The sequence below is a fragment of the Chenopodium album genome, chromosome 22, assembly GCF_948465745.1.
Source record: "Chenopodium album chromosome 22, dcCheAlbu1.1, whole genome shotgun sequence".
NCBI lineage: Eukaryota > Viridiplantae > Streptophyta > Magnoliopsida > Caryophyllales > Amaranthaceae > Chenopodium > Chenopodium album.
In genome coordinates, this window is record NC_137855.1 from 39,575,454 (window position 1) to 39,599,480 (window position 24,027).

Genomic DNA, 24,027 nt, shown 5'->3' on the forward strand with positions numbered 1-24,027 from the left:
AGCAAAACTACCCAAAAAACCGAAAACCCGAAAAACCGACCCGTAACCGTTCCGAAAATTAGGGTACCCGATCCAATAACCATAACGGTTCGGGTACCCGTTCCGATAATTTGTTATCGGGTATGGTTATGGGTATCATTTTAAAATTAACGGTTACCCGATCCGATCCGATAAGCATTTTTTTTTGCTTGTTGTCCCTACTTAAATCTATTAATATAAATCTAAATTTTCACTTTACTTCATAATCACTTTATTATATCAATGATTAGTAATATTATTAATAATTTAGTCAAGATCATATGGTATTGTTGTTAATTAGTTGTAAATTATATCATAGTAACTACGTAATTAAGTATAATTATCATTATTGGATATCTTATTGGGTACCCGATAACCGATCCGAAAATCCGGGTACCCGAAGTCCGGGTACCCGAACTTATCGGTTCCGGTTATGGGTATCACTTTTAGTGATTTTGGTTATCGGGTACCCGAACCGTTAGTACTAACGGTACGGGTACCCGTCCCATGCTCACCCCTACATACAAGTAACCCCTGCCGCACCATGTGGCCAGCCGCATACAAAAATTTGTGTTCATAGTTTATACTTATTGATAATTAATGATATTATTGGTCAAAGTTCCGTATTGACAAATATACAGAACAAATTGGACCACTTTTAAAAAAATAATGGAATATCTTCTTTTTCTCTCAAAATATGACCTATAAATAAGTGATCCTTGGCTCAACAAGAATAGGCAGGACTCACTGTACTAGGTAGTTACATAATCTTACAATATATCATAATGGCGTACTCTAAACAACACTTATGCATGCTTGGCCTACTCTTGGCCACCTTTGTTCTTGTTGTCTCGGCTCGTGACATAGCAAGTGACCAAACACGTAAGTTTCTTATTCTGTATACGAAGTACTTCATAGTTTTCACCATCTATACATACACTACCAATTTACATGTTTTTAATAGCTAGTGTGTTATTTTGGAATTTGGAGCTGTTAACAATATGTTTAAATATCAATATAAAAAACTTAAAAGCATTAGATAGTGTGTATTTTTGGATCTAAATGTTACGTTTTTTTCCTCATTTGACGGTTAAACGGTAAACAAGTGAATCAAACAAATTAATGTAAGTATAGCTAGAAAATATGTCTAGATAAATTTCTATAATTGTACTAATCTATATTAGTTTTTCCAAGAAATATACAAGCGTAGGTTAGAAAATATAATAGTGTCGATTATAAGTATACGAGCTTTATTAATTTAGCTATCGTCTAGCCAAATATACTTGATGGATGATTAAATTAATTTTTTTAGCAATAATTTTATCATGCATAATGTCCTTTAACATGTACAAATTTTGTTTTTTCCCAAAAAAAATAATATTTACAAGTTATGTCAATTCTCTATTTTGATATTGGATTGATTTTGTAGAGGCAGAAAAGGTCGTCGTTAGCCAAGATGGACGTGGAGGATATAACAAGCCTCCACAAGAAGAATCGCTTCACAAGACCGATGGTTATGGACATGGTGGAGGAGGTTGGGGAGGCAAAGGTGGTGGACATGGTGGTCATTGGCCACCGGTAGAAGAATCTCTTCATAAAACAGATGGTTATGGTGGTGGTTGGGGTGGCCATGGAGGATATGGCGGTGGTGGTTGGGGTGGCAAAGGTGGAGGTCGCGGCCATTGGCCACCAAATGAAGAATCTCTTCATAAGACCGATGGTTATGGTGGTGGTTGGGGTGGCCATGGTGGATACGGTGGTGGTGGTTGGGGTGGCCATGGTGGATACGGCGGTGGTGGTTGGGGTGGCAAAGGTGGAGGTCACGGCCATTGGCCACCAGAAGAGGATTCTCTTCATAAGACCGATGGTTATGGTGGTGGTTGGGGTGGCCATGGTGGATACGGCGGTGGTGGCTGGGGTGGCAAAGGTGGAGGAGGTTGGGGTGGCAAAGGTGGAGGTGGCGGCCATTGGCCACCAATAGAAGAATCACTCCAAAAGACCGATGGTTACGGTGGAGGTTGTTGTGGACGTGGTGGAGAGCACCGGCCACCTCACGACACGGAGGGTGATGTAGGTCTCAACGGTCGTGGTGGATATAACAACCCTCACCCTCCGATTAAGAATGCTGCCGAGGCAGAGAAGAATGTTGTGAATGTAAATAATCATGGAGGACAACATGGTCCAAAAAACCCACCAAAAACTGAAAATAATGCACAAGGAACCACTAGTAAATCTAATGGCCACTAAGATTATAATATGTTTTAGATGGTTACCAATGGTGTGTACCTGTGTAGTAACTAGTATATCTTATTTCTTCTAGTACTTAAGTTTTATCCTGTGCAAGTAACTAAGAATAAAACAATCAAATGGATGTATATTGTACTTTGTATCAAGTAATGAAGCAAACTATCTATTTACATGTATAATTATATACTAATGTGTATGTACTTATATGTATCTCTAATGTTTTTTAACACTCATGGTCAAGTAATGATTTTTTAGCTGATTTGGTGAAATATTTGAAAGAATCAATTAATCAAGAATCAAAGAACCTTGGACAAACAAAAATCTCCCTTGCTTGAAATTGATTGCTATAAACTTTAATTTGTTTAGAATTTTAGATACACCAACAAGAAAAACACGTAATTAAATGACTACATATTTTTGAAAATAAAATGAACCACCTCCTTTTCGCTTATACTACGTACATTTCACACACTTCACTTGGCTTAATTAATGTTTTCATATCTTCGACTCAATCCCAAAGTGGAAGGTCGAACAAAGAATTATCCATATATTCCATATCAAAAGAATCATCCAAAATCATCACATTGTAGTCATCTTTGGCCTCCAAATTCGAACTAGCCAAGTAATTTTGGTTCATGAATACTCTTGGTGAATTCAACACCTCGTCTTGAAGGTTCAAAGAGGCAATTTCATTAGCAAGTGATGATGCCTTCACCGTCGTTAAATCAAGGGATGTCATAGGAGGATAAATCGCCATTGTAGACAATGAAGGACTAGTACTACAACCTTCATGTGTATATGTAGATAAAGGATCTAGGACAAGATTATTGGAAAAAGACGACGAATTAAGGATAACAAGATTATTAAGGTCTTGTTTAGGGGGAGGGGCGGGTTTTTTAAACTCAAAGCATATGTTATTGGTTAAATCTTGTTCAACAGGATCCAACATATGATATTTAGTGATGATATAGTTGTTATTGAGAAGAGGTTGGCATGTATGGTGAGCAAAGTAAATGATCCTATATTTCGATGGAATATCTGATATCATTTGGACTTGTTTGGTTGCTTGGCAATCCTGCTCTTCTCTATATGCACACCTATAATATTCCCTATGAACGATCATTAGAAAAGAAAAACCATTATTAGTGATTAATTATAATGATTAGCTTTATAATACGAAGTAAAATCTCATTGATAACACTCTATTTTTCCTTTTTCTCTTTAGTAAAATGTAAGAAAATACGAGTATTATCATTGGTAATAAATACCTTATAATTACTAAGCAAATGGTGACATTAATTAATGATAATATAACGCAATTATAAGACTAACAAAAAATCATGGTTAACTAAAGGTAGATTAACATTAATACCCTTAAAAATCATTTCTCGAAGCTTTTGTAGTTTTGCTGCTCCTTTCCCTCCTAATCCAATTTTCCCCACATATACACAGATTGCATGAGGATAAGGCATTGGACCGTAAAGGATGGAGGATGAAGTTTTTATCAATGACTATATGAAATAATCGCTTTTGGTTCATATAACAGATCCAACTTATGAGATTAAGGCTTTGATTGATTGATAAACCTATAAAACCCCACCCACCCCCTTATCAGAGAAAGAGATTAAAGCCTTAATAAGTTTATAATAAGTAATTTCTATTTCTAAACAAAGCAATCAAATCCTTTCCTTCAGCTCCTATTTTCCTTCTCTCATAAACAATTTATTTCAGCTACATTCACTTCAGTTCAGTTTAATTCAATTCAGCCCCAATCAATTCAATTCAGCCCCAATCACTTCAAATAAGTTGTTTTCAGTAAATCGGAACAAGCCCTTAGTAACAATAATAGTTGATTACTAAAGATAACTTTTGTGTGTGTGTGTGTTATGGTTTACCAAAGAGAAAAAGAAAACAAAAAAAATCACGTATTACCAAAACGAATTATCATAAGAAATACGTACATACCTAGGGTGCTTATTTTTGCTAATCAACTTCTGCCCATATTTTCTCCATGTGTGGCCATCCGGTGTTAGAGAAGAGGCTTCTATCACCTTCCGTTGCCTGTAAAATCAAGAATGAATAATTTTGGTGGTTCAATTACAACCAAAAAAACTAATCGTAAATCAATAATTTTGGGTGTTTACACCCAAAAAGTCTAATGAGTTAATAATTTTGGGTGTTTACACCCAAAAAGTCTAATGAGTTAATAATATATATATGGAAAAAAAAAAATGAAATTACACTTTAATAATTTCAACTTTATCAAATATACTTTAAATAATATAAGCTTTTACGATAACCCTATATATCACGAGAAAATACAAGTTCATTTTGAAGATAAACAAATTTTGTTTATCTAATGGCATTTTCGTAAATAAATCAACAAAAAATCCTAGTCAGCATGACATTTTCGTAAATAAGTCAACACCGCATATTAATAAAAGTTGTTCACTTATTTACGAAAATGTCATACTGACTTGGATGATTTGTTGATATATTTACGAAAATGCCATTAGATAAACAAATTTTGTTTATCATCAAGATGAATGGGGGCTCCCTCATATTTCACTTGCCTTTTCTTTTCTTTAATTCTGAATCGATCAACAAAAGTCAACGACCTCGGTAACACGTATTTTGGCATGATTGGTTCAAAAAAATTAAAAAATATATTCAAAGCACAGCCCACAACCACCACAGTGGCCAACCCCCACCCCCAAACAACCCATAATCAAACCCCCGTCCACAAAACCCCCACCCCTAGCCATTATTAACCAAAACCCCTGCCCTTGAAACCATCGCCTTCCCCACCCCCACCCTCAAAACCACCCTTTTCTCACGCCCCAGCTACAGAATTGTAAATAGGTTAATGCATTAAATTGTTAGACAACTGATTAGAAACCTACAGAGTAAATAAATATGGATTATTGGAGTATATAATTCAACCTAATTACTTCAGAAAATTAAATTAACATGTTATCGATAGATATTATTTTTCTAATGATAAGAAAATGAAGGATCATGACCAGATATCAATCCTTGTGATTTTTTTTATCAGTAGATTAATACAAGAATACAACTTAAAATTCAATGATTAAAGTAATACGAAGAATTGAGTAGTAGTTAGACACAACGAGTCTATCTTACCTGTATATATTTGGTTGTTAATTATTTTTGACAGACATTAAAAATGATAATAGTAGTCCTAGTAGTGCATAAAGAAGATTAAATTAAATTAATACTGCAAAGTAATACGAAGTACAAGTATAAAAATAGCAAATAATGCAAATAAAGAATAGGGGTAACATTATATTGCATGCTCGATACACATGCTATACAAAAATGCAACTAGAAAAGTCAAAGAAACAAAAGGTGATTAGCTGCCATATTAAAGCATTTCTTTCAGCAGATTTATATTATCGAGTATGATTTTTTGTTAATCATTTGACATAAAAATACTTAGATTTAGACCACTCTGATCATGTATATATCGAATGGACAAACATGAATACAAGAAAACTCTATCTTGTGTATTTATTTATTTTTTTAAAGATAAAAGTATCAGATGGAGTACAAGTTATAGCTCAATCTTTTATAAGACATGAATACAAATGATACTCGTATTGTACAACGGAAATAAATTGTGCATAGTTTAACGGATGGCATTTAGATTTTTTTATACTACCTCCGTTAAATATTATGTGTAATTTTGGGGTATTATTTGTAAGATATAAAATATTTTAAAGTTGCACATGACATTTGATGAAGGTAGTTAAATATTCTATATTCTTTTTTGATGTAACGGTTGAATATTACGCTTGTCAATGAACATTTGATTCTATTATTATATTTAATCATGCTTTTTGGAAAAAAATAAAAATAAATGTTAAAATAATGAAAGTGTATGTTGATTGAGATGGATGTAATAAACCTCCACTTGACTATGTTTTTCCCAAAGTATAATTCAATAATATAAATAAATCAAAACGTTTCACTTACTTAGACACATGGGAGTATAATTTATGACCTAAAACTTAAATGAGACAGAGATAATACCTATTTTTGGGAGGATCCACATTTGCCGATGTTTGGGCAAGTGATGAAGAAGCTACCCATTTCTTAGAATGAATAATCTTATTCAAGATGTTAATAGAATTATCAAATGAATTGAGCATAGTAGTTGAATAATTATTCAAAAATTCAATCTTTTTCTCTTCACTAAATTCATCACCTCTCTCTTTCCCTATTAGCATACTCCTAAAATGACTTGTAGCTTCTAACCCTTTTCTCAATTCTTCTTCCACAACCTTCAAATTCATCTTCAATTCTCTCTCAATTCCTAATTTGAAAAAACTAGTGGGATGGTGAAAGGGAAGAAAGGAGCTACTATCTATAAATAGAAAATAGAATATGTCGGATCGAGTAGGTCGTAACGTGCCATAATTAGCAAGTTGTTCAATCTAATGGAACGATGCAAGCAAGCGACTTTTTGAATTTAATTTAATAAGACTAGAAAAGATATATACTTTGCTAAAGCATTATATATTTGTATATTACGCGCAAATGACGAACTTCCCCCGCCTCAAATTCATTAACTATTTAACGATTAAGGAACTTTTTGGTTCAGCAGGTTACACCATGCGGCAGGGATTAACCGAGTTTATTTGCTAAGGATTACCTGAGTTTTTCAATCAGGGGTTACGTTACTTGAGTTACTCAATCAGGGATTATTTGAAGGGTTCAGATAGGGGTTATTCGAGGGGCTCACTTGATTAAAGGTTACTCAGTCAGGGTTTTTTCAAGTTTCAAAATCAGGAGTTACTCGAGTTACTCGGTCAGGCCGCATACAAAAAATTGTGAATCGAGTAGCCCCTGACCGAGAAACTCGAGTAACCCGGCAACTCGAGTAATCCCTGACCGAGAAACTCAAGTAATCTTAGAAAACTCAAATAATCCTTGATCGAGAAACTCAAGTAATCCCAAAAACTCAAATAACCCCTTATCGAGAAACTCAAGTAACCCCTTGTAGTACGATACAGCAAGCCGCATATAAATACTTGTATTAACGGTTATATGTAAAAAAATATATTTATAATAAAAACTAAAAAAATGTAATAGGGGAGGGATCCGATAAGAGCTCCTCCTTATATAAGAACCCCTTATGTTCTAAACTTTTTCCTATATTTTAAATTTTTTTCTGCTTATGTTCTAAAGTTTTTTCTACTTATGTTCTAAAGTTTGTACTATATTTTAAAATTTTTCAACTTATGTTCCAAAATTTTTTCCAATGTTCTAAATTGTTTTTTAGATTAATTATGTTCTAAATTTGTTCCTATGTTCTAAATTATTTTTTTCTGCTTATGTTCTAAAATTTTTTCCTATATTTAAAATTATTTTTTCAGCTTATGTTCTAAAGTTTTTCCTATATTCTAAATTTTTTCTACTTATGTTCCAAATTATTTCAATGTTCTAAATTCTTTTTTAGATTATGTTCCAAATTTGTTCATTTGTTCTAAATTATTTTATCACCTTATCTTCTAAATTTTTTCCTATGTTCTAAATTATTTTTTCTGCTTATGTTATTAATTTTTACATATGCTACAAATTATTTTTCCAAGTTATGTTCTAAATTATTTTTCTATCTTATGTTATAAATTTTTTGTTTGCTTACGTCCTTAATTTTTGCTATCTTCTAAATTATTATTCTTATGTTTTAAAATTCTATTTATGTTCTAAATTTTTTCTGCTTATGTTCTAAAATTTTACCTATGTTCTAAATTTTTTTCTATGTTCTAAATTTTTTTTCTATAAATACGAAATTCTCAAAATTACAGAAATGCCATTACTAAAGAATCATTTTAGATGGTTAGATCAAAACTAATAAAGGGTTGAGATTGGTTCTTATATAAGATTGGGTTCTTATATAGAGGAGGGTTCTTATATATATATAGATTTTTGTTTGTCAGGAAAAAAAAAAAGGTAAAAGATACATACAGCCAATGGAGCTCGAAATAATTAAGGTCAAACATGAAAAGGTTAAACGAAATAAATCATTAATTATTTAAATTTCCTTGCAATTTTGGCACGTATTGTTAAATTACAAACTTTTTTTTTTTTGAAACAAATTACTAACTTTGTATAAGACAGAAAGAACTAAATTTATAGAAGACGGGTTTGAAGCCAAAAGCAAGCGAACATCTCCTTACTTTCTTAAAGTGAAATAATAAGTAAATTCAACCCTTATATTATATTTTAAGTCGTTAACAGGATCCTTAATTACTCCTATTCAATAAGCTTAACCTTGCCCACCTACAATAGGTGGGTAGCAATTTCAAAAAATTGCTTAACCTTACTTTTACATAAGTAAATATCTATAAAAATTATTTGAAAGGTTATATCATAAAACTTTATATTAATACATATTTAACAACACATTTTATGATTAAAATATGTTATTATGTTAATAGAAAACTATCTTCAAAATTAATATATGAATAGTGAAAAAATCAAACGTGTTAGATATTTTGGGACGAAAGGAGTAATGCACTAGTACATACATCAGACATAAAGTTACTCTAAGATAACCCAAAGTTACAATCTGTATCTATCGAGAGGTGCCAAGAACCGGTTAAGTCTTGGCGCATAGCGCCTATTGATTTCAGTGCATATAGGATGACGATTTTACAAATTAAAAAGTACTATTCAAATAACTTATACTTTAGTGGTACATTATACATGCATAATTACAGTGGCGGAGCCAAGGGGGGGCTGGCGTGGGCCATGGCCTACGCCATGGCTATAAATAATTATTAACAGTAGCAATAATTTTCATATGTTAAGTTGTAGAGGAGATGGTTTAGTTAGGTTGCATTATTCATTTTCTCTTCCTCATCCTGGGTTCGAGTCCTATGTCTTGCATATTTTTTGTTTATTTTTGCTTTGAGTCCTATGTCTTGCATATTTTTTGTTTATTTTTGCTTTAGTGCACTCACTACTTGTAGCCTAGTTGTAGGTTGTAGCTATAGTAAATAAGAGTGGTGTCTAGTTTGTGGTCTTTGTCTTTGGGCACTTGTCTCCCTTAACTATTTCCAAATTTAACTCAAAGTTTTACTTTATTAAAAATAATTGGGTTTACTCATCTAATATATTTTGTGTGTGTATGAAAATGAGATATGAGTAAATAGGGAAATTCCCTGTTTCTCATGGTGAGAAACAAAATTTGTTTTTCATGATGGCATTTTCGTGAATAAATCAACAACTTTTTCAATATTGTGGGCTCCACAGTTGAATAAAGTTGAAAAAGTTGTTGATTTATTCACAAAAATGCCCCAATGAGAAACGAATTCGTTTCTCACGGTGAGAAACTGGGGCTTCCTCAAATAAATATATAAGATTTGCCCCCCCTAACAAAAAAATTCTGGCTCCGCCACTGCATAATTAGAGAGTCAGCTTTTTCCAGAAGTTGAAACTTTTAGGATGATAAAAAGTACCACTACTCTCGTAATAGTCCACAAACCATACTATTCAAACAAATTATATTTTAGTGGTACATTATACATGCATAATGGTACATAATGGTACATTATAATGTACCACTAGAGAGTCAGCTTTTTCTAGAAGCAAAAATTGAATCAGCAAAAACTACTTCCTTACCCTCCTATTTACATAGCTCGCCCATAGGTGCTATGCGCCCAGACTCACTCCCAAGAACCTACTCTATTGACCTGACCCAAAAATATTAGTTTACGTCATATATAAAGTTACTCTAGCTAAGATAACCCAAAGTTATATCTATCTAGAAGTGTTAAAACCTACTCGATTGACCCAACCTATAAAAAATAAGTTTATATATCAACTTATTTGGACACAGTAATTTATCATGGCTCAAATCTTAAAATAGACTCGATCCGACTTTAATAACAACCGGAGCACTACACCCAATTGACACCAGTAACTTATATCTCAACAACAATTTAACAAGAACGCCTAATATTTTAACAAAGAGAATAATGGATATCATCAAGATATTAAATGCTAATATCCAATAATAGAAAATGTTACGGAGTAATGAAAAATGTTATACCTAAGTTATAGCCCTAAGGGTTTTATTTAATTAAGGAGTTAATTAAAAATGGGAAAAATAAATGAAAATATAACATTAATTACACTATTTACGTATGATTTTATCATGTATTTCTAAATTCGTAATCCGTATCATATTATAAAGAAAGTTAAATGCTTATTCTTAATCCTAAGAGGTACATATAGCCATCCAATGTAAATATCCAATAAGAGAAAGTATTGAGATCTCACAATAAAGATATGTTGACTGTACTCGTTCTTTCTCCGAAAATATGGTCAACGAGGCAAGTAACAGCAAATGGCATGCAACTTGCTTAATTTGGTAAACAAAATTGAAATTAAAATAAAACATTAACTTTCTATTTTAAAATTAATTATTAAATAAATTTACAGGATTATAAATTTATAATCAGCTACCGCTGGCGGGGCGGCCTACTCTTTACTTTCTAAACAATGTTATCTTAAATTCTTAATAGAATAATTCGAGATACGTATTTATTTATACAAGTGTACTATTTATAACTACCCACTCGGCACTTGCAATAATTGTCGGTCCCTTTTAGAAAATGAAGCATTAATGCCAAAAGTAAATTGTTCATTCAAACATCAAAAGAGTAATATACGAAGTATATGAAAAACGTTTTTTTCTCCGTATATTCCTGAGTTTTAACTTTATTCACTATATAATTATAAAGATTTCTAAATTTTTCATACCACGAGATTAACAAAAATGTCATCAAATGCAAAAATGACAAACAAACATTAATTCTGCTATAAATAATTAAGGCTAATAATGCCATATGACAACATATCATTGGCCATCTTCCAAATTATTTAACTTTCACTTATTTGGTTAAAAAATAAATAAAATAAATAAATTAAAAACCCACCTATCCACTCACATTTCAGCTCAACTCCCAGGGTCGGAGCCAAGGGGGGCTGGTGGGGGCCTTGGCCTCTCCCTTGGCTCAAGATATTTACTCTTAATTATCATTGATATTGGTATAGAGGAGTTGATTTTTTCCATGTGATAGTATGTAAGGTGTCAAGGGGTCAAATCTTGAAACTAACAAAATTTGTTTGTTTGATTGTTTGTTTGTTTGTTTGTTTTTTTTTTTTTTTTTATTATTATTATTTTTTAATTATTTTTTTTATAATTTTGGCCCCCCTCACTTAGAAATTTTGGCTCCGCCACAGGCAACTCCCACCCCCACCCCCTACAAGCACCCCTCCCCTTCCCATGTACCACACTCCCCTCACCTTAAAACCCCCTCCCTGCCTTGAAACCCAAGATGAATCACTATCGTCGACTGCCAAAACTCTCTTTTGTGCGCCGCAAACTCTCTCTCTAGTGCCGGCGAAACCAAGTAGTCCCTCCATCTGCTACTATGTCCATCCACCCTCTTTCTCCCCTTAAATTATCACGCCGAAACCCTAAAACAGAAATCTAATTTTGATTTTGGAGTGGTTGTTTTCAACTAAAGTGGCAGGGGCGAGCGACCTAAGGAAGGGTGTTTTGGGTCCCCGGAACGGGGTTTCGGGTTTTGGTTTTTGCTAAGGTGGAAGGGCTAGTATGGGAGGGGTTTTAGGTGGAGAGAAAGGGTGAGAATTTGGATATGGTGGCCTGGATTAGGGGAAGGGAGCGGGCACAGTCGCGGGGCTAAGGGAGGGATATTTTAGATGATACTCGATCGTTTAGATGATACTCGATCAGGGGTTACTTGATAGGGATATTTCATCATATGTTACTCACTTGTCAGGGATTACTGGCTTGGTCATCTGTTCACACGGTGAGGACAACCCACAGAAAACGCATGGTAAATATATTACCTCTATTTCTTATTATGTGCAACAAAAGGGTATTATTTCTGATAGCTTTAAGCCCTCGAGGAGTATCCGTCAAGGTGACCCCCTTTCCCCCTACATTTTTATCATTTGTATGGAAATCCATTCCCAACTCATTCATAAGGAAGTGGAGAAGGGGGTTTGAGTTCCTTTTAGCATGGGTAGGAAACAAGTTCCAATTTCTCACCTTTTTTTTGCCGATGACATCCTCCTTTTTGGTGAAACCTCCATTGAGAATGTCCTTTCCCTAAAGGAATCCCTTGATACCTTTTGCTCCTTCTCGGGTCAATCCATCAGTGCTTCTAAGAGTAAGGTGTTTTTCTCTAGGAATACCTCCTAAAGTGATAGAGACTTGTTTTGTGAGACTTGTTTTGTGGGTTTTAGTGAAACTGAGGATCTTAGTCCCTACCTAGGTTTTTCTATCTCTGCTAGTAGGCCTTCCAAAAATAAGGTGGGATTCATTTATGATAAAATCACTCAGAAACTAGAGCTTTGCAAATCTTCTATGCTCTCTAAAGCCGGTAGATTATGCCTTGTGACCTCTACTCTTAACACCCTCCCAAATTACTACTTCCAATGTATGATGCTTCATATGTCTACTCTAAACAAGTTGAATAGCCATTTAGCAAAGTTTCTTTGGGGGAAAAGGGATGACACTAGAGGTTTACGCCTTGTGGGATGGGAGAAACTGATCACCCCTATGAGTGAGGGTGGGCTTGAAATAAGATGTTTTAAAGCTCTTAACAAAGCCCACATGTTAAAATTGTGGTGGAGAATGCTTAACCATGAGCACAATCTGGCTGTTCTAGTTTTAAAGGATAAGTATTCTAAACCAAATAACTTGTTTAGGTCCTTTTTTGCTGGTTCCCATCTTTGGAAGAGTTTAGGAAGGGTTTGGGATATTTTTAAGGCAAATATCCAGTGGGGGTAGGTAATGGTGTAGATATTTTCACTTGGGGAGATTATAGGTTTGGTATAGGGTCCATTAGAAGTTTAATCCATGGCCCTTTACAGAGAGAGGAGGAGAATATCATGCTTGAGGATTTTGTGTCAAATTGTAAATGGAATTTTTCCAAGCTTTCTTTTGAGTTGCCTAACCATATTATTAATGCATGCTTGAGTGTTCCTATCCCAAAAGCTAGCAGCAACTGTCATGACTTCATCTTCTCTACCCTTAGTTCAAATGGCAAATTTGATTTTTCTAAAACTGTTTAATTGTTGGGGTGTGCTAATGTTGTGAGTCTTGATCAATATGTAAACTTGAATTGGATTTGGTCTGTTAAGACAGCCCCCAAAATAAAGTTTTTTATTTGGCTTTGTTACTTAGATAGACTCCCTCACAAAGTCACTTTGTGTAGGAGGAATATCATCACCTCAGAGCATTGTGCATCCTGTCACAATGCCCCTGAAAATGCTCTTCACATTCTCAGGGACTGTGACCAAGAAAAAGAGGTATGGGATCTACTCCACATGCCTAGTTCTTTCTACTTTCAAGACCTTTAATCTTGGCTCTTCACTAATCTATCCCTTAACCCACCAGCTGCAACCCTTGTCCAACTTCCTTGGCAGACCCTTTTTTCTTTTGTTATTTGGAAGTTTTGGCTTAGGAGAAATGACCTAATTTTTAACCAAACAAACCAACCCCCTAATTCATCCCTTAGAGAGTCCCTATCTATAGCTAGGGAATTTGAATCCTCTTTGAAGATTTCTTCGTGTTTGCTTCCCTCTGTCACCCCTTGTAAGCTGGAGCCCTCCTGCTGCCTCTTCTCTTAAGCTGAACTGTGATGCCTCATTTAGTGATGTTGATTCTTGGGCTAGGATAGCTGGTGTTGTTCGTGATTATTCAGGTGCTTGGGTGCAGGGTTTCTGTCAGAAGTGCAAGGTAAAGTCTGCTTGTTTGGGAGAGTTGGTTGCCATTTCTGCTGGCCTTGAACTCATCAGAGAAAGAAGCTGGGAGAAAGTGGATGTGTGCTCAGACTCGAAGCAAGCTATTGAGCTCATCTCAGATGCCACGACTGTCAAGGATGTTAATACTAATATTCTAAAATGTTGCTGGGTCCAGCTTGAGGATATGCAGAATGTCAAGCTTTATTTTGAAGGCAGAAGTGCAAACAGGGCAGTTGATCTATTATCAAAGTATTTTAGGATTTCTCCGAATCAGGATATAACTCTTGTAATTTTTAATGATCCACAAAACTTTATTCGGGATGTAATTTTGGAGGATAAACCTCCCTAACTCTCTTGTAGCTTTTGAAACTTTATAATCTAATTTCCTGCCCCCGGCTTTGCGAAAAAATAAGGGTATTATTTGTGAGATTTAAATTATTTATTTGTTTCACATAATAAGAAACGGATGTAGTAATAAATATGATCTGATGATGACGATGATCATCATCATATTTTTTACATTTACAATGCGTTTGGAACTAAACAAAGTTGAAACAAATTAAATCGAATAGAACAGAAACAAACTGAATTGAAATGACTTGTACTTAAATGAACAGTTTTGCAGAGAAGTCCAAAAGAACATGACCTTACTTTTACATAAACTATTCACTTAGATACTATCATTTTTTTTTTCCATTAACAGATCGATCATCATTTTAAATTCCCCAGCAAACCCATTAACCCACTTACAATCTTACATAATATTTTAACAACTCAAGTCAATCTTTCCTTAAAAAAAAAAAAAAAAAAAAAAAGCCTCAAGTCAATCACATAAAATTCCTTTTAGATAAAAGTGTTACCAATAACAAAACATAGAGACTAGTAAACTCACTCTAGAAACACACGAGAACACCTTCGTTCTCTTAATTCATGCACATGCTCACTTTTCATGCACCTTATGCACGTTAAAATTTTTTATTTGATGATATATTTCGGGTGGAATAATAATGATCGTGATTATTCCCAAAGAGGGAGATCTACCAAAGTGCTACTCAAATCCAAAGAATCGCTCGCCATCAAACTGTAGTCTTGTGCTTCCCTAGCAAAGTAATTTTGGTTCATTAATAATACTGGTGAAAACAACGCGTCATTTTCCATGGATGCGATGTTATCAAGTAGTAATGGCTCCATTATTGTCACCGAATCAACGTGTTTGAGAGGCAGATGATCGGTAGTAGCCAACGAAGATGACGAACCAAGGGCAACACAATCATCTATGTATTCTTGGTTTGGAGTAATGATAGGGGTTTTGGACTCAAAACTTATGATATTGGTACAATCATTTTTATAATTAGCTCTTGAGGCGTTTGTAATGTGAAAGATAGTTTGGCATGTATGTCGATCATAGTATGTGATCCGGTATTTTGTTGGATTATTTGCTATCTTTTGAACGTGTTTGGTTGCTTGGCAATCTTGGTCGTCCTTGTATGCACATCTATAATATTCCCTGTTAACATAAATAAAATGAAGGTAGTAGTCGTGGTACATAAGTATGCATATATTGTCTATATATATATATATATATTAATAAAACTAAAAAAAATACAAGGAGTGACATATATAAATATATATACCTGGGGTAATTTGTGTTAAGAATTGATTTCTTCCCATATTTTCTCCAAGTATAACCATCAGGTGTAAGATTAGGGGCATCAATAATCGTCCGAAACCTATAAATTACAAGTAAAATAAAGTTAAGTGCTTTCATATTATTTTTATTATAGAAATTAATAATTACCATTAATTCAAGGTTCATACATTACTCCATATATGTCATAACTCTGGAGTGTATAAGGTTCAAGATGGAAAAATATTACTCCTTCCGTCCCTAAATTACATTCCTCTTTCTCTCTATTATGTGAGGAATAAATGCTAGAAAGAGGAATGTAATAATTTAGGGACGGAGGGAGTACATATTTATATACTCAATAGGCAATAGCTATAGTTGGGAAAATCTAGCAAAATTTTATTCTATACTAGTGAGTAGCTAGCCCAGACTCTTCAATTTGTATTACTCTGTATTGTATTAATTTGTATGTAAAATTAGAGCATAATTAATAATTAGACACTAATGTTTCTTTTAAGAGGTTAAGTGTTCAAACCTTCTTATCTATATATAATTTTTTTAAATATAGTTGAGACAAGATGGAGTATTGTTGATTCTGTTGGTGATATGTCATAATGAAGAGTTGATTGTATGGCGCGGTGTAATCACTGTAATGAAGAGAACTACTAGTATATAGACAATTTTGAGAATGCTTTTTAATAGAGATTACATACAAGAATAGATGTGAAGTAATATTCATTATTATTATTATTATTATTATTATTATTATTATTATTATTAGATCAGAGTCAAATTATATACTTCTATTTTCCTTTTTCAATACATACTTAAGCTTTTTGTCTCATAAAGCTATTTTAAACATATAGGACATAAAAAAAATAGAGAAATACAAATTATCGTCATAGAAGCAATTATTTAAGGTCTTGTTTAGTTTATCTTAATTTTACTTATTTTAGATAGATTGAATCAGAAAAATTAAGTATGGAGTAAATATCAGATCTACAAAAATGAGTTATGACATGTTTTATTGTTTTATTAGCGTGGTTTTCGTTACTAAATATTTTTAACTTTTTATTTCATATATAATAATAAATTACATATCATTATGAATCTATCAAGACTCGACTTGATACATTATTTTTTACTTATAAATAGTGTAATATAAGGTTATTTTTTTTTTTTAATTAGACAGTCTTAGAAAAAACTGTAAGCGTGAGGTCTGGCCAGGGGCGGATCTAGGGGGGTTCAAGGGGGTTCATTGAACCCACAGATTTTTTGGAAAAAAATTATAAGTTTTAATTTTTTTTTTTTTTTAAAAAAAAAAAAAAAAAGGTTTAAAAGAAATTTATGTGAGAACAATTATCACACGGGTAAGGTTGGAGCATTGGTAATTCTCTGGAGAATAGAGCAGCACGCCCCTTTAATACCTTAGGTCTTGGGTTCGACTCCTATTGCCCTCTTTTTTTGTACTTTTATTTTTTTATTTTATTTTTTAAAAAAAAACTCCTTACATTCAAATTTCAATAAGTCATATTTCAGAAATCAAACATCAGACATTTTTCCCCAAATTCCCAAACACCAAAACCCTAACTTTAAAAAACTCCTTACATAAAGATCCGCCCCTGCCGCCGCGGCACGCCGGCACCGCACACTGAGACACCGACTGGGCGACCGGCAACCACCTCACGGAGACACAGACGAGTGGACTGTGGACGAGGGAGTGAGGGACGACTCACGACTGTTTTGTCTTTGTGACTTTGTGAATTGTGAGTCCTCTACTCCTCTTAATCTCTTATTTCTCTATTCCTATTAAATGTTAATCTTGGTTTGCTTGTTTTTTTTTTTTAAATTGGTTTATGGTTTTGATATATTGTTGAATTCTTGAATTGTTGAGACTTGAGAAATTGAATTGTAGAAAGTTAGAAGTTAGAAACTTAAAATTATAAATTTTTACTTGTTCTGTTAATTGAAATTTGATAATTAGAAGAAGTTTATATTGTCAAATTTGTGTTTATTGGGGACTTGTGATTTTAATTGATAATTAATTGTGTATTTTGTGTATTATTGTAGATTGTAGAGCTTTTGTTACCATGAGTTTAGAGTCTTTTTGGAAACGCGCCGGGAAGTCACAAAAGTCCTCTACTTGTTCTTCACCTAGTTCAAGGAATCCTCCAATAGAAGAAGATGTTGTAACTCCTATTGATGATGCGGATATTGAGTCTCCTAATGATGATGTGAATGTCGTGTCTCCTAATAATGATGTTGAGTCTGATGATACTCGCATTTATGATGTTCATCTTCTTCCACATGATCCTGGAAAAAGAATTCCAATTTTGGAATATCCTGCTACTGACAGAGATGCTGTGAGAAGAGGTTATATTACAATGAAACGTTGTGATCCACGCACTCATAATTTCCCTCGAAGACAAATAGGAGGTATGCGTCGATTTAATGTTGCTTGGTTTGATAAATATGATTGGCTTGAATATAGTGTGGAGAAAGATGCGGCTTTTTGTTTTGTGTGCTACTTGTTCAAAGATAAAGTTGATTCTATGGCTGCTAATGATTGCTTTATTAAAGGGGGGTTTAGAGGATGGAATAAGATTGGTAGATTTAATCTTCATGTGGGAGGTCTTGGTAGTTTGCATAATCAATCTTATGAAAAATACAATTTTTTCATTAACCCAAAAACATCAGTTGCTGAATCTTTTTCCACTTACACCACAGAAGCTAAACTTCAATACAAATCTCGATTGACTTATTCATTAAAATGTATTAAGTTTCTTCTAAGTCAAGGCTTAGCTTGTCGTGGGCATGATGAAAGTGAAGACTCTTGGAATAGGGGTAATTTTCTTGCACTCTTAACATGGCTTTCAGAGAATAATAGTGATGTTGCAAAGGTTGTTCTAAGTAATGCCCCGGGAAATAATCAAATGACTTCTCCTTTAATTCAAAAGGACCTCATTAATTGTTGTGCCAAAGAAACCACTAGACTTCTCATTGATGATATTGGGGATGACTACTTTGGAATACTAGCAGATGAATCTAGTGATGTATCTCAAAAGGAACAAATGGCCCTTTGTTTGCGTTATGTGAATAATAAAGGGAAGATAACTGAGAGGTTTCTTGGAATTGTACATGTTAAGGATACCACTGCTTTGTCACTAAAGAGTGCAATTGAGTCTTTGCTTATGGAGTATTCATTGAGTTTGTCTAGAGTTCGTGGACAAGGTTACGATGGTGCTAGTAATATGAGGGGTGAGATAAACGGTTTGAAGACTTTGATCATGAATGAAACAAAACAAGCTTATTATATTCATTGTTTTGCTCACCAACTTCAATTAACCCTTGTTGCTGTTGCTAAGGATAATGATGATTGTATTTGGTTGTTTGATCAACTTGCTATTTTATTGAATATTATTGGTGTTTCTTGTAAGAGAAGGGAAATGATAAGAGAAATACAATCTCAACATGTTTTAGAAGCATTAGATCTAGGGGAAATTGAAAGTGGGCAAGGTTTAAACCAAGAACTTGGTTTAGGTAGGCCTGGTGATACTAGGTGGGGGTCACACTACAAAACTGTTTCAAATGTTACCTCATTATATGCTACTATTGTCAAAGTTCTTGAGAAGGTTGGATCAAATAAGCTTTATAAGGATGATCGTGTAAAGGCTATCACTGTTATGTCTACATTTGAATCCTTTGAGTTTGTTTTCATGATACATTTGATGTCTGAAATATTTGGGCAAACTGATAAATTGTGTCAAGCTTTGCAAAGAGGAGACCAAGATATTGTTAATGCCATGTCATTTGTTACGTTGACTAAGGAACAATTGCAACAAATGAGGGACCATGGGTGGGAAGAATTTTTGCATCTTGTGCTTTCTTTTTGTGCTAAACATAATGTGGAAGCTCCTAATATGGATGATATGTATGTTCCTCGTGGAAGATCAAAACGCTTCTTTGCCAAAGTGACAAATCTTCATCGTTTTCGGGTAGAAATGTATTTAAGTGTCATTGATTTACAACTCCAAGAGCTCAATAATAGATTTGATGAGAAAAATATGGAGTTGCTTATTTGTATGTCATGCTTAAATCCGGTAAATTCATTTGCGGCATTTGATAAGCAAAAGTTGATGAGACTTGCCGAGTTATATCCCGAAGAGTTTCCAACTAATGACATGACAATGACTGCTCTTCGTCATGAACTTGGTTTCTATATTAATGACATGCGTACAGATGCAAGGTTTGGAGACTTGAAGGGTATTAATGAGCTTTCTATGATGCTTGTTGAAACAAATAAGCATACTTCTTACAAATTAGTTTACTTGTTGATAAGACTAGCATTGATCCTTCCGGTGGCGACTGCAAGCGTGGAACGAGTGTTTTCATCAATGACTTATGTAAAAAATAAGTTGCGGAATAGTATGGGTGATCAACTATTGAATGATAGTTTAGTTACTTATCTTGAGAGAGACTTATTTGCAAGAGTTAGTGATGATGATGTATTAGCACGCTTTCAAAGTATGAAAACTCGAAGAATGCTTTTGTAGTGTTTTTTTTTTTTTTAATTTTTTTTTTAGTGTGTAATCCATCCATTTGTAATAAAAATTTGAATTTATGTATTGAATTTTTAATCAATATATGATCATCATTTTTTTTTAAGATTTCGAACCCACAGTTCGGAATTCCTGGATACGCCACTGGGTCTGGCCAGGGTCATCCTTAGCGATTTAACAAAAAAAAAAAGTTGGACATCAGCATGACGCAGGATGCTTATGTATGCAAGAAGAATCCAAGATGATGACGATTAAGGTTAATTTACAATTAATAATTGGTTTGAGTTTGTTGATACGAGTAACATATAATGAATTGAAGAATCTTAATCACGTGGAGAATAATTTGTTTGAGTTTATAATAATAATGATTATTATTCTTACTACTCTGTATTTAATTTTTATTTTATTTTATTTTATTTTTTTTATTGTTTGTTGTGTAACACTACTGAGTAATGTGGCAATCAAGCACATTGATGAATTACGGAGTAATATTTATATAGGCTATATGAATCTATATCTATGTCAACATGTACTATCCCATTTATCAAGATATTTACGTACTTCAATGCAATTATTCCTATTTACGAAAATATTCACGTACTTCCAATGTAAAATTTTCAAAGTTAATTTAATTACTTATTACTTTCACAAACTTTTAAATAAAACAGATGTTCAGTAAATTACTGAACATTCATTATAATCTTGCAAAAAAAAAAAAAAAAAAAAAAAGAACATCCATTATAAAGTGACAATAATTAAAATGTGCAAAAAGTTACACTAAAACGCACAAAAGTTACTCTGACATATATAAGAGTTATTTATGCTTCATTGATAAATTTGACAAAAGTGACACTAAATTTGATAAAAGTGACACTAAATTTAACAAAAGTGAACCCGATGTACAGTGAATTACTGAAAACCGGGTGTATACAAAAGTGAGTATAATACTTTATACATGTGATATCTAATACTCCCTCCATCCCCGAAAGAACGACCCATTTGGATTGATTTCGCGTGTATTAATAAAATTAAATAAAAAGAAGTAAAAGTACATTGGAAAGATAAATTTACATGAGTTTTATAAAAATTTAGAGAGAGATAGTAATAAAAGTACATGTAAAAACAAAATAGTACTCCGTATATGGAGAAGCTAATTTTGCACAAATATTGTTGCAAATTGGTGGGTAATTTAATGCTACTGGGTCATTCTTTTTGGTACTTCCGTCCCTGAAAGGATGACCCATTTGGCTTAATTCTAGTCCCAAAAGAATGACCGATTTGTTTTTCCCAACATCTATTAAAATTACAAAATTACCAATATATCCTCAAATATTTTTTTTCATATAGCTCATTCTCCCTATTTTACTCTTGTATTTTTTCAGATCTTTGTGCCATCTCCTGTCTAATTTCTAAACTTATTTCCTCTATCCTACCATTGTTAATTTTTCTTGGGTTTACCCATACATTTGTACTTGCAAATTATTGATGACTTGTGTTTTCCCATACATTTGTACTTGCGTGCAAATTAAGTTTCTTAATACCTGCGAAATCAACCCAAATGGGTCATTCTTTCGGGGACGGAGGGAGTACTATCATTAATCGTAAAAATCACCAAATGTAACCTTCTTTTGTGAATGGAAGGAGTAATAAGCTATACATATTTATATTCATTCAATCACAATTCACAACAATCATCATTATCTTATATCATACATACGGAGTAATAGCTACTTATTTTCATTAATTAGAACCAACAAATTTATAATCAATAATTTACATAAATCTAAGCGTTACACCAAAAAAAAAAAAAAAAAAAAAAAAAAAACAAAAAAAACATTTACCCTAATATTATCTATTCTAATAACTTAGGAATGTACGACATAATCAACGCAAATCAGTATAATTAATGTTTACTTTTCAGTTGTTTTTCTATTTTAAGCATTTTATATGTTGCCCTAAGGATTATGTATATCAATTCTCTGTATGACAATATAGTACCTCGCACACACTACTAAAGTCATGTTTAACTCACCTTATTAAAAAGTTATAGATCTTTTCAAACCAACTAAGCTATTTTGAGTAGCCCATTTGTTTATTTTAGTTTGTATTTATAGATTTTTTTGCTACAATTTCATTCTATACATAAATGATCATTGACATCTTCAATAAACATACTTATTTAGAAATAGCTCGTATTAAAAGTTGAGATTTTAAATTTGTAACTAACTACATGTCAAGACAAACTAAAAGATGAAATTATACGCACCTTATCTCTTGTGGAATCACTGTTTGTTCAACAGATTTTGCACCCTTTTCTACGGATTGAACAATCTTTTTTACTGTGGAAATACAAGTGTTAAATGAATTAATGATATCCGTCGAATAATTTTTCATACTTGCCATTTTTGTTTCTTTTTCTTCCTCAGTAATTAGTTGATCTGGTTGACTAAGTAAGCTTCGTAGTTGACTTGCTGCTTTCCATCCTTTTTTCAATTCTTCCTCGACCATTTTTAGATCCATTTTCTTTCTTTGTTTCTTAAAACCTTTTTTTTTAAATTTTTTTTTTTTTGAGGGAAGTGAGGGTGCGATTGAAATTTATTTGAAGAGATGAATCGATCTACATATAAATATTGTTTCAAAAAAATAAAACGTCGTGTATGACGTATATATAAATTATAAAAACATTATTGGCAAATTATATACAGCTAGATTGTATGATAATAATTTAAAAATACTACGGAGTAAGAAAATTAATATGAATAAAAAAAAAGAGGTTTAAAGAATTAGATAATAAGTCAGTGAGCCTAAATTAAGATGCGCAAATGACTGAACGACAAACTCGTTCGATTTAACAACGTTTTATCCTAATCATCAATGATACTCAGGTGTATTTTATTAATTACATTAACAGCCGCCTTCCCTTTGTTCTCATGTTAGTTTTACATACTAAGAATAATGCTAAATGACTACAATAAGTACTCTATTTAATATCTTTTCTAATTTAATACTTGTATTAATTTATGAATGCATGACAAAATACATGTAAGCCAGTGTAAATAATGACAAAATATATGGCGCTTATATTTATGTACCCGTATAACATTTTCCTATTTTAACATTATATAGTACAGTAGTATGTTTTCAAACATTTGTTATGGTTTGGATAAAAATATTATCAAATGTACTAAAAGAAAAAACTATATAAATTATGAGGTCCTTTCTTTAAGAAGTTTAATTTGTATATACATTAATACATATAAGATATATCCTATCCTGCTAGATCTATTTACTCAATACGATCAACTAACTAGAGCAATAGAATGAATAGATCTAGTTAAATCTATACTACCTCCAATTTGTTTTTAGTTGTAACTTTGGAATATTTTATATCTCACAAATAATACCTCAAAGTTGCAACTAAAAAAAATCAGAGATAGTATAATATAACAACAAAATGTGCTAAAATGATAAAATTATACGTACCTTGTGTTGGGTTGTTGACTTGTTTGTTCAACAAATGATGCATCCATTTCCATAGATCGAACAATCTTATTTAATGGAAATAGAAGTATCAAATGAATTAGCAATGGCGATCAAACAATTTTTCATACACGCCACATTTGTTTCATTTTTGAATTTACTTGTTTCTAGCTTCCTCACTAATTAGTTGATCTGGTTGACTAAGTAAGCTTCTTAGTTGACTTGTTGCTTCCCATCCTTTTTTCAACTCTTCTTTTACAACAATTTTCAGATCCATTTTTTCTC

The 24,027-nt window shown here is 32.9% G+C and overlaps 2 protein-coding genes across 2 annotated transcripts; one reads left to right on the forward strand and one right to left on the reverse strand.

Moving 5' to 3' along the window:
- The first annotated feature begins 12,346 nt into the window (after positions 1-12,346).
- Positions 12,347-14,425, forward strand: LOC145604412 (uncharacterized). Its single transcript, XM_081660319.1, has 5 exons — positions 12,347-12,497; positions 12,603-13,099; positions 13,204-13,398; positions 13,517-13,641; positions 13,894-14,425. Exons 1-5 carry the CDS (start codon positions 12,347-12,349, stop codon positions 14,423-14,425), a joined length of 1,500 nt encoding a protein of 499 aa, XP_081516445.1.
- A 668-nt stretch (positions 14,426-15,093) lies between these two features.
- LOC145604413 (WRKY DNA-binding transcription factor 70-like) lies at positions 15,094-22,782 on the reverse strand. The gene is made up of 3 exons (XM_081660320.1): positions 22,529-22,782; positions 15,711-15,806; positions 15,094-15,583 (listed from the first exon to the last, which is right to left on the reverse strand). The coding sequence occupies exons 1-3, from the start codon at positions 22,780-22,782 to the stop codon at positions 15,094-15,096; spliced, it is 840 nt and encodes a 279-aa protein (XP_081516446.1).
- Between the last annotated feature and the right edge of the window lie 1,245 nt (positions 22,783-24,027).